The sequence below is a fragment of the Pseudopipra pipra genome, chromosome 3, assembly GCF_036250125.1.
Source record: "Pseudopipra pipra isolate bDixPip1 chromosome 3, bDixPip1.hap1, whole genome shotgun sequence".
Lineage (NCBI taxonomy): Eukaryota > Metazoa > Chordata > Aves > Passeriformes > Pipridae > Pseudopipra > Pseudopipra pipra.
Window position 1 is genome coordinate 115,458,972 of NC_087551.1, and position 16,416 is coordinate 115,475,387.

Below are 16,416 nucleotides of genomic sequence, written 5' to 3' on the forward strand. Positions count from 1 at the left end.
GCCACGAGTCCTAGTTGGGAAAAACCTGCTCCGTGTGGGCTTCCCTCTCTGTGGGCTGCAGGTCTCCGGCAGTTCCTGCTCCATCCTGGGCCTCCCATGGGGTCACGGCCTCCTTCCTGCATCCACCTGATCCAGCATGGGAGCCTCCATGGGTCGGGTTCTGAGCCCTGGGATGAGTTTGGGGTCGGGTTCTGAGCACTGGGATGAGTTTGGAGTTGGGTTCTGAGCCCTGGAGTCGGATTTGGGGTCAGGTTCTGAGCCCTGGGGTGAGTTTGGGGTCGGGTTCTGAGCCCTGGGGAGGGATTTGGGGTCGGGTTCTGAGCCCTGGGGTCGGATTTGGGGTCGGGTTCTGAGCCCTGGGGTCAGATTTGGGGTCGGGTTCTGAGCCCTGGGGTGAGTTTGGGGTCGGGTTCTGAGCCCTGGGGTCTCTGTACCTTGATGTTCCCCCATGGGCTGCAGGGGGGTCTCTGCACCCCGATGTTCCCCCATGGGCACAGGGGAGTCTCTGCACCCCAAAGGTCCCCCATGGGCTGCAGGGGGGCAACCTGCTCCACCATGTTGTTCCCCATGGGCACAGGGGGGTCTCTGCACCCCTGTGATCCTCCATGGGCTGCAGGAGGGTCTCTGCACTCTGATGGTCCCCCATGGGCTGCAGGGGGGGGTCTCTGCACCCCGATGCTCCCCATGGACACAGAGGCACAGCTGCCCCACCATGTTCTTCCCCATGGGCTGCAGGGGAACCTCAGCTCCAGCACCTGGAGCTCCTCCTGCCCCTCCTTCTGCCCTGCCCTTGGTGTCCACCTTGTCATTCCCATGTTCTCACTCCGCTCTTCCCTGGCTGGAATTCTTCCTGCACCAGAACCTCCTGTTCCTTAAATATGTTTATCCCAGAGGTGTTACTGTCGCTCCTGATGGGCTCGGCCTTGGAAGCCCGTCCTGGAGCAGCTGGAATTGCCTCCACGGGACAGGGGAAGCTTCCGGCAGCTTCCAACAGAATCCACACCCCCCCGCTACCAAAACCCAGCCACAGAAACCCACTCCGTCATTAACGCCAGGCTGTTAATTAATTAGCCCTTGCAAAACAGCCCTGCCTCGATTAGGCCTGAAGTGCCTCCTGACTGTGCCTTTCCTAGGGCAGGGTTTCCAAACCTGGCTCCAACGCGGTAAACAAATTAAGACGGAGAGAGAAAAAAAAAAAACCCGGCGCGTTTTGGGGTTTCTTCGCTTTTTCCAAGACGCTTTTTCCAACGCGGCTCCTGCCGTGGGTTTGGAACCCCCGGGTGGCACAGCGGGAGGGAGCGGAATTGCGTGTGTGATTTATCTCCTGGTGGCATTTCACGGGGCGGGGTGGTGGTGGGGGAAATTGTTCTCCCTTATCTTTTAGCAGGCAGAAATACTGTTACTTTATCGGAACGGGAAAACTGTATTTTAGGCGACGAGTGGCTGTATTTTAACTGACTGTGAGGGTTTTTTTAGGCATTAAATGGCTGTATTTTAACTGACTGTGAGGGTTTTTTCAGTCGAGAAATGACTGTATTTTAACTAATTTTAAGGGAGTTTAAGTCAAGAATGGGTGTATTTTAACTAATTATGAGGTTTTTTAGTCAAGAAATGGTTGTATTTTAACTAATTTTAAGGGGTTTTTAGTCAAGAGATGACTGTATTTTAACTAATTGTTAAGGGTTGTTAGTCAAGAAATGGCTGTATTTTGACTAACTAAGGGGTCTTTAGTTAGGAAATGCCTGTATTTTAACTAATTATGAGGTTTTTTAGTCAAGAAATGGCTGTATTTTAACTGACTGTAAGGGGTTTTTTAGTGAAGAAATGGCTGTATTTTAACTAATTGTGAGGGGTTTTTAGTCAGGAAATACCTGTATTTTAACCAATTGTTAAGGGTTATTAGTCAAGAAATGGCTGTATTTTGACTAACTAAGGTTTTTCTAGTCAATAAACGCCTGTACTTTAACTAATTTTAAGGGGGTTTTAGTCAAGGAATGGCTGTATTTTAACTAATTATGAGGTTTTTTAGTCAAGAAATGGCTGTATTTTAACTAACTGTAAGGGGGATTTAGTCAAGAAATGGCTGTATTTTGTCTAACTAAGCGTTTTTTAGGCAAGAAAGGGCTGTAATTTAACTGACTGTGAGGTTTTTTTAGTCAAGAAATGGCTGTATTTTAACTCTGTAAGATTTTCTCAGCGTTTGAAAAGCTGAACCTGGGGAAACCGATGCTGCTAAGAAACCAAACCACTCCATCCTGCCCCCGGTGATGGAGAAAGCACCGAAATGTTGCAATAAAAAGGGAGCAGCACAAAACCAAACCAAGTGGGGCTCGAGCTTTCCGAAATGCCCGCTCCGGGCAATCGTCACCCCTGGAACTTTGGGATGAGTAAGAAGCCACCTGCTGTGTTTTCTGGCAGGAAATCGTGGATTTATGGGGGAATTATTGGGAGGGCTGGGCTGTGATAAAGCAGAGCTGAGGAACGAGGAGGTTGTTGGAGTCGTGGGCGAGGATGTGGAGCGCGAGATGTTTGGGTGTTAAATCAGCGGTTTCCTCTTCAGGAAGCAGGAGTGTCACTCTCTGTCTTAATTCCACGAGTCTGGACGTCACTGTCTGTCCTGGACACGAGGAATTGTGTCACCCCCAGGCCTGTGCTGGAGTCAAGGGCACGAGGTGTTTGGGATGCTGGATGTTCCCAGTCTTTGCTGTTCCCAGAGTTAAGACCAGGAACCTCCTGCCCGGGCCTCCTTAAAATTCCCACCCAATGCTGCTTCCCTCTTTTCCACAGAACTCCCAAGCACTTTTTCCAAGGCAAGTTGTCACCCAGCCCTGGTGTGGCAGCAGGAGCAGGGAAGGGATTGTCCCCCTGTGCTGGCACTGCTGGGGCACCTCCAGGGCTGGGGGCAGCTCTGGGACACTCCCAACAAGGGAGACATGGAGGGGCCGGAGCGTGTCCAGGGAAGGGAACGGAGCTGGGAAGGGGCTGGAGCATTGGGAGCAGCTGGGGGGGCTCAGCCTGGAGAAAAGAGGGATCAGGGAACACCTTTTCCCTCTCCACAAGTCCCTGAGAGGAGAGGGGAGCTGGGGGGGGGGGTCCCAATTCCCAGGAAACAAGGGACAGGAGGAGAGGGAATGACCTCCAGCTGTGCCAGGGGAGGCTCAGGTGGGATATTGGGAATGATCCCTTCATGGAAAGGGATCATTATCCAGCCCTGGCACAGCTGCCCAGGGCAGGGGTGGATTCCCCATCCCTGGAAGGATTTCAGATCCCTGTGGATGTGGCCCTTGGGAACATGGCTCAGTGGTGGCCTTGGTGGTTGGACTTGATGGTCTTGGAGCTCTTTTCCAACTGAAATGATTCTGGGATTTCTAAGTGTGTTGGTTTGTTTTCCTTGGGGTTTTTTTGGGGTAGGCTGAGGGTGGATGGGCAGCAGTGGCTTCCCCTTCCCAGCCGAGCTGTGACCGCTCCCTGTGACGTGTTTGGGGCTGGAGCACCACATTTCATGGAAATCGCTGCTGTCGGATAATCCATCAGCAATTATGGCGATCCAGGAATGGGAACATCTTCATAATTTATTCCCTCTTTGCCTTTGAGGAGGTTTCCTTTGGCTTTTGAATCACAGAATCCCCGTGGCTTGGGTGGGAAGGACCTTAAAGCTCATCCCATTCCATGAGCGTTCCTCTATCCCAGTTTGCTCCAAGCCCTGTCCAACCTGGCCTTGGACACTTCCAGGGATGAAGTAGTGCTGGAATGCCCTGTGGGCAAAGTTTTGGGGGGGCTCTTGGGTTGGATGAGATGTTCTAGATCCTTCCCTTCTTTCCGTATGGGCGGGAACCCCTAAACCCTTCCTGCCCTTGGTGTTTGCTCCTCTTGGAGCTTCTCCTGCTTCTCGTGCCTCTTCCTGCTCTTTTCCTTGTCCTCTCCCTGTGCTCTGCAAAGCAGAAAAACGCTTTAAAGGCACGTCTTTAAACCCCCACCTGCTTTATTCTTAGAGCTCCTCTTCCCTCAGCTTGCCGGGACGAGTCATTCGGAGCCGCCTTGGCTTCCTGCCACCCCGCTCCCGACTGGGGACTTTGGAAGCTGCTGTAGCGGGGTTGTAAATAATTGAGTCTTTGATCTTCAGGTCTCTGAGCCGACGAGGCTTTTGTCTGGAGAGCAGAGTTTAATGGAGAGCAAGCAGAGGCTTTGGTAAATGAGTTGTTCCATGCCAGAGCCGGGCTGGCTGTTTTTTTCCTCGGAGTGAGGAAGCGTCGGAGGCCCCGCGTGTCTGGGAGGTGCCTTTTTGATCTTAAAAAAAAAAGAAAAACCCAGAAAAAAAGAGTGTATTCAAGAGGCAGGTTCTGATTTGAAGGTCTGTTTAACGTCCCGGCTTTCTCTGCCGGTTCAGTCAAATGTTCTCCAGTGACTAACATTAATTATGTCTCCTTTTCTGCTCCCCGGTTCAGACACTTCTGTAATCACTGGCTCTGCAATATCTGTGTCTGGGCAAACCAGAGAGGCTTCTCTGCCTCTCTTTTGCCTCGTTTGTGTGGCTGAGCAGCTCTTTCCTTTCCATCAAGCACCTCTGAGGTCACTCTGGTGGTCGCGTTGTCTCGCTGTCACCTCGTGCTGGTCACTTGTCTTGATTCCTGATTGCTCCTCTCGTGATGTGGGGGATAAATAATGGATAATTGTGTCCCAGGGAAGGAGGAAAATGCTCCAAGGTGTTTGTTGGTGCTGGAGAAGATAAAATCCATCTCCTATGGAGCCAGGCTCAGAGAGCCAGGGGTGTTCAGCCTGGAGAAGAGAATGATCCAGGGAGAGCTTGGAGCACATTCCAGTGCTTAAAGGGGCTCCAGGAGAGCTGGACAGGGACTGGGGACAAGGGCTGGAGGGACAGGACACAGGGAATGGCTTCCCACTGCCAGAGGGCAGGGAGAGATGGGAGATTGGGAAGGGATTCCTGGCTGGGAGGGTGAGGAGGGTCTGATCTGGAATTCTCAGAGAAGCTGTGGCTGCCCCTGGATCCCTGGAATTGTCCAAAGCCAGGTTGGATGGGGCTTGGAGCAACCTGGGATGGTGGGAGGTGTTGGAACTGGATGATCTTTAAGGTCCCTTCCCGCCCAAACCATTGCAGGATTTGATGATTCCATGGAGGTGGGATGGCTCCAGTCTGGATTTCCCAGTTTCTTAGCGGACAAATCCTGTGGGATGTGAGTCCAAAGAATTAAAGCAAAAAAACTGAGCTCCAGGGAGAGCTTGGAGCCCCTTCCAGAACCTAAAGGGGCTCCAGGAGAGCTGGAGAGGGACTTGGGACAAGGGCTGGAGGGACAGGACACAGGGAATGGCTTCCCACTGCCAGAGGGCAGGGAGAGATGGGAGATTGGGAAGGGATTCCTGGCTGGGAGGGTGGGGAGGGGCTGGAATGGATTTCCCAGAGAAGCTGTGGCTGCCCCTGGATCTCTGGGAGTGTCCAAGGCCGGGTTGGATGGGTCTTGGAGCAACCTGGGATAGTGGAAAGTGTCCCTGCCCGTGGCAATGGGTGGGATGAGATGGTCTTTAAGTCCTTTCCTACCCAACCCAGTCTGGGATTCCATGATTATGGATGGAGTTTCCATCTTGGGTTCATGTAATTTCTCGAGCTTTTCTCTATTTTCCTCTCCTGGTCCTCAGTCAGAAATAATTCTGCTTTTCTTGGTCTGCAGTAAAGTTGTTTTAACCTCTCGTGTTTGAGCATCCTGGAATCCCACAATGGTTTAGGTTGGAAAGGGCCTTAAAGCTCATCCTGTTCCACCTTCCACTATCCCAGGTTGTTCCAAATGTCATCCAACCTGGCCTTGGACACTCCCAGGGATCCAGGAGCAGCCACAGCTCCCACTATCCCAGGTCCCTCATCCCAAAGCCACTCTTCTCAGAGCTCAAGGAATTTGCTTTCCAGCCTGCCAGCCCACTTGGATAAAGACTATTCCCTCCTCCCATCCTCCTTAGCATGCCATTCCCATGGGATACGTGGCCGGATTTCTGTTGTTTTTAAAGATGAAGCTCGGGAAAATCCATCTTGTCCATTATCCCAACGAGCTCCCTTAGAGGATTTGAAGGAATGAAGTGTGAGGTGGATAAAACTCTGGGTGTTTTTTCAAACAGGGAGATATTTGACATGACAAAAGAGCCCCAGGACAACGTGTCCCCCATTCCACTGATTTTCCAAACAGATCCCAGCAGCAAAGGGTTGTCGTTGACCCCTAACGGGGTCGGTCGGTTCCGCCTCGGGGCCCGGCGTTCCATCCTCCTGCTCCAACAGCCCTTCCTCGGGGCTGGAGAGGGAGAACGAGGGATAAATCCGTGTTCCACGTCAGGCTGTGTCTGGAGGGGGAAAACGCAGAGCTTTTCCTGGGGATGGGGGCAGGATTCTATTCTGGGAAGCGGCGAAATGTCCAGAAAACGTTCCGGAGCCGAGCGGCGGCGGCGGCGCGAGCTGCGCGTGTGATTCAGCGGCCAAATTACCCCGGAGTGTATAAATAGGGGAAAATTGGATGGGAATAGGCAGATGACATTCCAGCTGGATGCAGGTGCGAGGCTCTTGGGGCTGTTTTTGGTAGCAAGAGGCGACAGAAATTGGAGATGGTGCTAAGAAAAGGTGTGGGAGTGATGTAAGCACGGGAATATGGGAACGTGGATGTGACAGGGTTTGGAACAAGGTGAGCTTTAAGGTCCCTTCCAACCCAAACCGTTCTGGGATTTTCTGAGGTTCTGGGATAAAGGATACGTTGGTTAGAATCCATTTAGAGGGATTTTTGTGGAAGTCAGGGATGGAAAAGGCAGGAAAGGGGAAGAGAGACCCTTCCCTGAGTGCCGAGATTCCCAGGGAACCCCCTTGTTCCCTGAACTCCTTCCCAGAGAGGAGTTGGGCTGTGGATCCATCCAATGTCAGGCTCTGGATCCAGGCTGGGAGAGCTGGGGAGGTTCACCTGGAGAAGAGAAGGATCCAGGGAGAGCTTGGAGCACATTCCAGAGCCTAAAGGGGCTCCAGGAGAGCTGGAGAGGGACTGGGGACAAGGGCTGGAGGGACAGGACACAGGGAATGACTTCCCACTGCCAGAGGGCAGGGAGAGATGGGAGATTGGGAAGGGATTCCTGGCTGGGAGGGTGGTGAGGAGCTTTAGCTGGAATTCCCAGAGAAGCTGTGGCTGCCCCTGGATCCCTGGAATTGTCCAAAGCCAGGTCAGACGGAGCAACCTGGGATCGTGGGAGGTGTTGGGGTTGGAACTGGATGATCTTTAAGTCCCTTCCCACCCAAACCATTCCAGGATTCCATGATTCAAACACTTCCTGAACCAAAGTGTTCCCTCTCGGAAGGGCAGTTTTCCTTTCCTTTGTCTCCGCTGACTCTTTCCACAGAGATCTTCCCAGTTTGATTAAAATCCCATAAATCCGCGCGTGTCCTGATGTAAATCCAATATTTAGGAGATAACCTTTCCTCCCGTATTTCCCGCCCTCTCCAGGTCTCTGAATTCCCTTTGATATCTCCCCTCGACTCGGGCAGGGAAGGAGGTGCTGGTTGGGCACTGGAAAAACGTGGGAACTCGCTGTAAAACGGGTTTCCTTACAAATTTAGGGTTCCATCCCGTTGTGTAACAAATCTTTGTGCTGAGCAATAACCATCAATTCCCCTTCGACGGGCCCTGCTCGGGAACTCCTTCCGGAAAACGGCAGCTTAGGGAAACCTGGAGAAGCTTTTCCTTGGTGGCCCTTCCCGACATTCCGGGTTTGGCCTCTGAACTCCTCGAATATCTTCCCTGGGGTGTTTGGTTTTAAAGGAAATGGAATTTCCCCCTTTTTCAAATCGGAGAAATGAATGTTTAAAGTTTGGAATTGGAGAAAAAGCAGCAGGAAAGTCCATTTTCTCTTCCATTTTTCAGGCAGTGCCGGAGTTGTGTTGCCAGAATCCCCTTCCCTGGAAGGTTTGCTGTCACACAAATCCATCTTTTTTTCTTGGAAATGTTGCTTTATCTGCTTGGACTTGGCCTTTATTTTGCTTTTCTAGTTCTTTTTAAGCCACGTTTCTTTTTCCAGCTGGATTTAATTTATAATTTTACCATTAAAAATCCCGTTGGTGCCCTTGGGAGTCGTTGCATTTTAGGGTCTGTCGGTGCCCATGAAATCCAGCATTTTATATCCTGGCCATAAATTTACTTGGGGGGGGGGGAGGTGTGATTTTATTATTTTTGTGAGGATTTCCCCCCTGATTAGAGGTGTTAATATGAACATAATATTATTATTACCCCTTTTCTACAAGGGGTGAGTTCTCTGCTGCCTTTTTTCCCCCCCTCTAAGCCAAGGTTTCTCCGGAATTCTTGCAAATCACGTCTTCCAAAGTGGGTGTTTTGGAGCCTGTTAATGAATCACACTTTGGCAGTGTTTGCCCTGACGTGATAAACAATTGTTCTCTTGGCCTGTCAGATTATTGAACCACAAACTTGGAGACGTTTTACGTGGTTTTTGTTGTTTTCTTCTTTTTAAAATGCTTTTTTTGTTGTTGTTGTTGTTGACAGCCTGTCCCCCAAATACCTCGGCCTTTATGTAGACTTTAACAGTCTGAAGTGAGTTAATATTATTTTTTAGTGAGTCTGAGCCCACTTGGGGTTTTTTGCTGGGTTTTTTAGGGCTTTTTGGGCAGGTAGTGGAGCTTTATTTCACCTCAGAAGTTTCCGGCCATCCAGAGCTGCAAATGGGATGATGAATCTTCAGAGGCACCTAATAAAGAGCTGAGCTTAGTCATCCTTGTGATTTTGGTGTGCAATATCCTGTCGGGGATGGGCAGAACAGCCCTCTCTCACTCAAGGTGTCCTCTTTTCAGCAACATTTAATATTCATTCCCACATCATCATTTGGGACCATTAACGAGACTGATATTCCTCTCAGAGTGGGGCTGTTAATCCTGGCTTGGGACTTATCCAGATTACCTCTGCAGCTTCCAAAGGAGAAGTTCCCTTTTCCTGCTGGAAATCTTCCCTCCTCTGCTGCAGTCCTGTTACACAACCACCTTCTCCTGCAGGAAAGGTGGAATTCCAGTGTGGAATCCTTCCTGGAGCTTACGTGGATCCATGGTTTCCTTTGGTTCAAAGGCTGCTTCGGGTTCCTTTTTCCCTTTATTTTACTCTCTCCCAGGTCACCCACTCACCATTTGTCATCAGGAGGGGAGGTTTTCTCCTACCTGGAGTAATTAGTCTTTGTTAGAGCTCCGGTGATAAATAGCAGAGGAGGAGGAAAAAGGGAAACGATGAGTTTTGTTTCGGCGTCAGACTCTTCCAGTGAAGTTGGGAATGCACCAGTTGCTCCCAAAGGGAAGGGATTTGTGGGATTTTTCATGGCAAACCTTGTCCATCTTGTGTCCATCCTCCAGGCTGCCACAGTCCAGTTCTTTGACACACAAAACAAGCCCCCCAGACTTGTATTAATGTGTTTGTGAATCACTTCACCCAGGCCTTACCATGAGGGTAAAGGGAATTCTAAACCTGGGAATGACGTAGAAACTCTCCCCTGGGAGAGGCTGGAAACCCTTCTGAGGTTCCCTGTGAAAGCTTCATGGTTCGAAGAGAGGATTGGTCTGGATTTTTCCAGGTATTCTGAGCGCAGCCTGACCAAGTGTGTGGGGATAACGATCGAGACGAGGCCGGATTATTGCCTGAAGAGGCACCTCAGCGACATGTTGTCCTACGGCTGCACGAGGCTGGAGATCGGGGTGCAGAGCGTCTACGAGGACGTGGCCCGGGACACCAACAGGTGAGGGGGAGAGGGACGTGGGATCCTGGAATGGTTTGGGTGGGAAGGGACCTCAAGCTCGTCCAGTTCTGACCCCGACACCTCCCACGACCCAGGTTGCTCCAAGACCCGTCCAACCCATGCTTGGACACTCCCAGGGATCCAGGGGCAGCCACAGCTGCTCTGAGAATTCCAGACCAGACCCTCAACACCCTCCCAGACAAGAATTCCTTCCCAGTATCCCACCCAAATCTCCCCTTTTCCAGTGGGAGGCCATTCCCTGTGTCCTGTCCCTCCAGCCCTTGTCCCCAGTCCCTCTCCAGCTCTCCTGGAGCCCCTTCAGGCTCTGGAATGTGCTCCAAGCTCTCTCAGGATCCTTCTCTTCTCCAGCCTGGCCATTCTCAGCTCTCCCAGCCTGGATCCAGAGCCTGACATTGGATCCATCCACAACCCAACTCCTCTTGAAGAAGGAGTTCAGGGAACAAGGGGGTTCCCTGGGAATCTCAGGACTCAGAGAAGGGCCTCCCTTCCCCTTTCCTGCCTTTTCCATCCCTGACTTCCATAAAAATCCCTCTAAATGGATTCTAACCTGAGTGTCCTTTATCCTGGTATTCCAGACTGGTTTGGGTGGGAAGGGACCTTAAAACTCATCCCGTTCCATGAGCAGGGACACCTTCCACTGTCCCAGGGAATCCAGCTGGACCTTGGACACTCCCAGGGATCCAGGGGCAGCCACAGCTTCTCTGGGAATTCTATTCCACCCTCCCAGGGAAGAATCCCTTCCCAGTCTCCCATCTGTCCCTGCCCTCTGGCACTGGGAAGCCATTCCCTGTGTCCTGTCCCTCCATCCCTTGTCCCCAGTCCCTCTCCAGCTCTCCTGGAGCCCCTTTAGGCTCTGGAAGGGGCTCCAAACTCTCCCTGGATCCTTCCCTTCTCCAGGCTGAAACCTCCAAAGCTTCCAGCCTCCAGTGGCTGCTCATTGGGCCCTTCAAGAACATTCTGTGGGAATTCTCTGTTTCCTTGACTAATCCCCACTTAACAGAGAATCTTGAAACATTTCCCTCATTTCCTTGCTTTTGCGGCCTCATTTCCACCAAGAAAAATTATTAACCTGCATTTTAATGGCTTTCTTTGGGATATTGTTTATACCAGGGCTTGAGAAAATGGGACTGTGATGCTTTATTTTCAGATATATTTGCAGGAGGCCTCTGATTTATTCCTCAGCATCTTGGACCTGTGGCCAAAAGGAGTGTTTTCCCATATGGGAAAGCATGGAATATTTTGCTCCTCCCACCTCTGACAGGCAAACAAGCCAATCTCTCCTCTATTTATTTACTTATTTCAAGGCTGATAATTCTGCTGAGATTTTAAAATGAGTGATTTTTCACTTGTTTTTTGGTTGGGTTTTTTTTTCACTTCATTCAACTCGTTCCCTCTTATCCCATATTCCAGTCACTCCCAAAGTTGTTTAATAACCACAGCCTCAGGTGGTGACAGATTCAGGCAAAGCACATTTTTTGGTGACACCCACCTTAAAGGCAGCAGAGCAAAGCTGGAAATGTTGGGCATTTTCTTCTTTTCCTTTTAGGGACTTCAGGGAAGAATCCCAAATGGATTTCCTCCTTCGGCAGTGCCGGGGCGTGGGAATGTGGGATGGCACTGCCGGGAAACCATCAGGCTCCAGGTCCCAAAAAATGCAGGAAAAGCCATTTATTGAGGAGCCCAAGAGCTCATTTCAGAGGTGGTTTCCTCCTCTGGATGTCAGAGCTTTCCAGAGGAAAGGATCCATCCTAAGGAATGTTCTTAGTCTGGATGCCTTCAGTCGTAGATTCCTTCAATTCATTTAATTCATTTATCAATTAATTTCCCTTTTTTTCCCACTCAGATCTTTCAAAGGTGGAGCTTTAAAACCTCTCTTTGCTCCCACTTGAGTTTTCCACCAGTTTTTTTTGTGTCACACCAGAGCAGGTCCCACAAATCATCCGAAGCTCTTCCCTCACTTTTGGCTTTTGGTCCCTTTTCCCCAAGGAGTGGGAATAAAGGGATGTGTTCCTGCCTTGATTTCACTCAGAGCCAATCCTGGATGGAATTATATTTTATATTATAATTATATTTATATTATATATCACATATAAAATATACACTGTATATTATATAATATACAATTAGGCAATTATACTATATATACACAATTATATATATATATAAATATATATATAATTATATATATGTGTGTGTGTGTATATAATATATATTTATATAAATGTATATATATATGTATATATATGCACATATATAATATATAAATAATTATATATAATATATAAATAATTATATATATAAATGTGTATATATAATATATGCATATATATGTGTATATATAATATATATATGTATGTATGATATACATATATATAATATATATACACAATTATACAATTATACAGTATATAATATATAATTATCATTATAATGATAATTTATACTAGAATTATATTTCATATTAGAATTATATTTTATCTTCAAATTCTATTTTATATTATAATTATAAATATGTTACGTATGATATAGAGAATAGACAACATATTATGGAATAGATAATTATATATTATATATTATCTTAGGATTCTGTTTTATCTTAGAATTCCATTTTACATGAGAATTCTGCTCCATTTTTCAAAGGCTCCTGCAGAAGTCCTCGAAGGGCTTTGCTGCAAATGCTCCCTCCAACTTTTCAGAGCGGTGAATAGAAACACACTTGGAAAATAATAAAAAAATAGGGTGATTCGAGTTCCTCTTCCTTTTGAAACGACCTCATTTTGCTTCTGCTCCCCTTTGTGTGTGGGAGCGACGTGTTGGGTTGTTGTTTTTTTTTTTGGGGGCTTTCAACTTCTTAATATTTCGCTCGTAGCAAAATGTCAGATTACAACCAATTAGGCAAACTGTTGGGGAAATTACTTTCTATTCTGTTCCAGGAGTCATTAGCGAGGTGGTGTTGGTTTTTTTGTGTTGTTTTTGGTTGTTTTTTGAGTGCTTTTGGCGGCTGCGAGGCAGAAAAATATTCGAGAACCGATCTTAGGCTTCAAATAATCGAGTTATTGATGCAGCTCCAATTCCACTTCTAATAAGAAAATAATTTTTATTTATGAAGCGAGTCTCCATTTCCTCCCCTCGGGCTGCTCAAGGGCCTGAGTAATATTGTCCTTGAACAGCCTTGGAAAAACACGGTGACACTTGTTAAAAAAAAAAAACAAACTAAAAAAATCATAAATAAAACTGTAGGGAAAAAAAAAGCTGCAGTGAGGGAATGAGTGGAGGTGGAACCTTCTGGAAGAGAGGAAGGAATTGAGCCTTAAAACCAGGGAAGCAGCTGCTGGTTTGGTTAAAATAAAGGCTGGGTGCCCGTTCTGGGTCAGAATTAAGTGTAAATGAACAGATTTAGGACTGAGGTGCCCAGATGGGGGGAATTTTTCACCCCAAAGGACCGTGGAGGGGGAGAATTCCACCCCCTGGAGCGGGGAATTCCAGAAGGTGGGGTGAGAGTGTGATGGGGAGCAAAGAGGGGTTGGAGAGGGAAGGTCAGGGGTTGCTGAGGGGGTCAAAATGTCCGGAGATATCCCGAAATCTCAGCCAGGGGTGGGAAGAACCAAAGCCAGGACTTCATGGGAAGACTGGTCACTGGGGTGGGAATTCCCCCCTGGCTGTGTGTGTGGAGGCTCTGGAGCTGTGGAGGTGGAAGGAGAGAGGGATTTGCTCAAGGATAATGAACCTTTGTTCCTGCCGTGGTTTGGGATCCAGGTCTCTACAAGCTCCAGAATCTGAGCTTGGTTTGATGTCAGAACGTGGAATCCTTCAGTAATCCCAACCCAGCCCGTGTTTTGGAGCTGAGAAAGTTGGTGTTTCTCTAACAGGAGCGTGTTTCGGGGTGGTTTTCCAGCTGCCTGGTTTTCCTGACCCCCCATCCTTCTCCCTTCCTGTTGTTTTTGTCTTTGGTTGTTCCTCATCCCGATTATCCGCAGCCGCCACTGCGCCGTGTCCTCCTTGTGCTGTGGCACCAACTGGTGTCTTGGCTTTCCCAGTTGGATTTCAGCAGCTCTCCCAAGCTTCTCCAGCTGGGATTTGAGCAGTTGGAGCCTTGGAGTGGCTCAACAGCAGCACACTTTTAATACTTTAATAAAAACACCTTTTTTCCCCTTCTAGAAGTTCACTCCAACCACGTTCCAGACTCGACCCGCTCTCGCTTCCCGGAGTTAAATCTCAATTAAACATCTCCAGTGTGGCTCGTCCTGCCTGATCCTGGATCTCTTCCCTCTCTTCCCAGAGGCCACACGGTGAAGGCTGTGTGTGAATCCTTCCACCTGGCCAAGGATGCCGGATTTAAGGTGGTGGCCCACATGATGCCTGACCTCCCAAACATGGGCCTGGAGAGGGACATGGACCAGTTCGTTGTGAGTATGCCTGAAAATACCCGGGAATTTCTCGTGTTTTCCAGCTTTTTCATCCAACTCTTCCCGTTCTTACCTCAGCCATCAGTTCTGATCCAGCCCAGGCTTGTTTTTCTTAAGGACAAAATAATTGAAAAATCAATATTTTTATTTTTTTTTTTTTTTTTTTTTGGAAAGGTGGAGGGTGAGAAAAGATTTGTTGAGCTACTTCATCCAGAAAATTATATCCCTGCCTCATGAAAGCCTGAGTCACCAGGGTCCCTGTGGAATATTGCTCTTCCCATATTAACTGGGGCTCTTGCTTTTTTTTTTTTTCCCAAGTTTTCTTCCTGGGATTTAGAACAGTGCACAATTGCAAGTGGAAAGAAGGCAGCTAATTGCAAAATGAAGTGTACAGGTGTGTCATGAAGCATCTCTGTTCTTGGCTCGGTATCTTTGTCAACGGTGTAGAAGAAAACAGAAAATGATTCCTGGAGATATGGAAATGAGGAATAAAGTATAAGCAGTGCAGGGAATTAACCCCTCTAGGTGGTAGTTTGGTAGATTTTCATTATTTCTTGTATTTCTTTTAAGGCGAAATCGGTTGTGTTTTTAAAATAATGCAGAAACTGGGACGTTTCCTCAGGAGTTTTGTGCAGAATTCCTGAGCACAATGCCTTAGTACTTAACAAATATTGTATTTGTGTGACAGAATAGGGGACTGGGGCAAAGGGATGTGCACAAACCCAGAGGTGCAGCCAGAACTCAAAATTCCCCCTCCAGGCTCTCCTCCTGGGTTGTTTTCCTACCACGCTGTAGGGAAGTAGAGCGTGGACACGACGTAGGATTTTCCAGGAATTACTTGTGGTGCAGAACCCGAGTCCCTCCCCGATATCTCCTGAAGTTCCAGCTGCTTTTACGTGGGTTTTATGTGTTTTTATGGGCCTGTCACGAGCCGAGGGGAGACAATTTGTGGTGTTAAATGAGCAATAATGACAAAAAGATTTAAAGAGCCAGCAAGGAGGAGCCTGGTGATCCGAGGTGTTTACAAGATGTCAGAGTGGAGAGGGAGGGATTATTTAGGGCAGGATTGCAAGCTCCTGTAGGAAGTATTTAGTGCTTGTTGTTCCTTGCTGCTTATTCACGATGGGCGGTTAAAGATTTCCCGCCGTGGGATCTGGAATTGCTCCTGTTTGGCTGCAGATTTGGGAGTAGGTTTGGAAGGTTTAAGTTCAAATGGTGGCATCACTGAAGGGTGTTGTGTCCCTTTATAAAGGGCAGCTTTTTGCAGGGATTGAAGAGGCAGGGGGCAAAGTTTGCAGGAAGGAGGCTGGAATTGGGAGAGGGGGAACGAAAAGGAAGCCGAGCATGGAAAAGCAGGAGAAGGAGAAAACAGAGCAGAGAAGGGCAAGTGGTTTGTGCTGTTTCTGGCCCAGGGAAGTCCCTTGGCTTTAGGAGCTGGGAAAACTCCTTGTGAAAAGAGTTTTGTGGAATGAGGTGAGTTTTGAGGTCCCTCCCAACCCAAACCATCCCGGTGAAAACCAGTGTGGATGGTGGGACTCTGGACGTGGCGGGAAGGAATCCACGTGGGATGGGAAAGGATGGGAAGAGAGGGAGTAGGTGAGGACAAGGCCCGGAAAGAATTGAGATATTTATAAATTTATGAGAGGAAGGGTTAAGATAAGATGAGAATTTTTTTGCTGGAGGGCCAGAGTTGGCGAAAAGCAGGTGGTTGGAGGGTCAGGGAAGAGAAATGGGGAGCAGAGAAATCCAGGTGGGAGTTGAGGAGGGGAGTTCAGGAGGGCAGAGGGTGATGGGGGTGAAGACCAACTCTTTGGGAATTTAAAGCAGGACTCACGGATCAAATGAAGGTTTGGTGCCAGTGAAGCCCCAGGGGAGGAGCTGGAGGATGAGGAATCCATGTGGAGGATGAAGCCCTCAAGTGATGAGAGGAGGAAAAGTGGGAGCTGGGGAGGGAAACTGGGAGACTTCTTTTTACCCCCTCCTTTGCTTTCTCATCCTTTTTTAAATGTGTTATAATTTAATTTCTAAGCATCCTTTGTCCTAAATATGAGAGAATAAGGGGTAAAACCAACTCCTTTCTTTTATTAATCTTTTTTTCTTTCTGGTGCACACAGCAGAGGTGTTCAGCAGGCTAATTCCTTCATTCCCAGGGATCCAGCTGATAGTAGATTCTCTCCTTCCTGCCTTAAAATTTTATATCATCCTTTTGGGTTATTAGAACAACTTA

General features: G+C 48.3%; 1 protein-coding gene across 1 annotated transcript in view; it reads left to right on the plus strand.

Moving 5' to 3' along the window:
* The window catches only part of ELP3 (elongator acetyltransferase complex subunit 3), an 89,776-nt gene that overhangs the window by 25,690 nt on the left and 47,670 nt on the right, over positions 1 to 16,416 (plus strand). The window contains exons 8-9 of the mRNA XM_064651169.1: positions 9,601 to 9,762; positions 14,063 to 14,189. Of these exons, the coding sequence (XP_064507239.1) occupies positions 9,601 to 9,762; positions 14,063 to 14,189 (289 nt within the window). The remainder of the gene's footprint in view (positions 1 to 9,600; positions 9,763 to 14,062; positions 14,190 to 16,416) is intronic.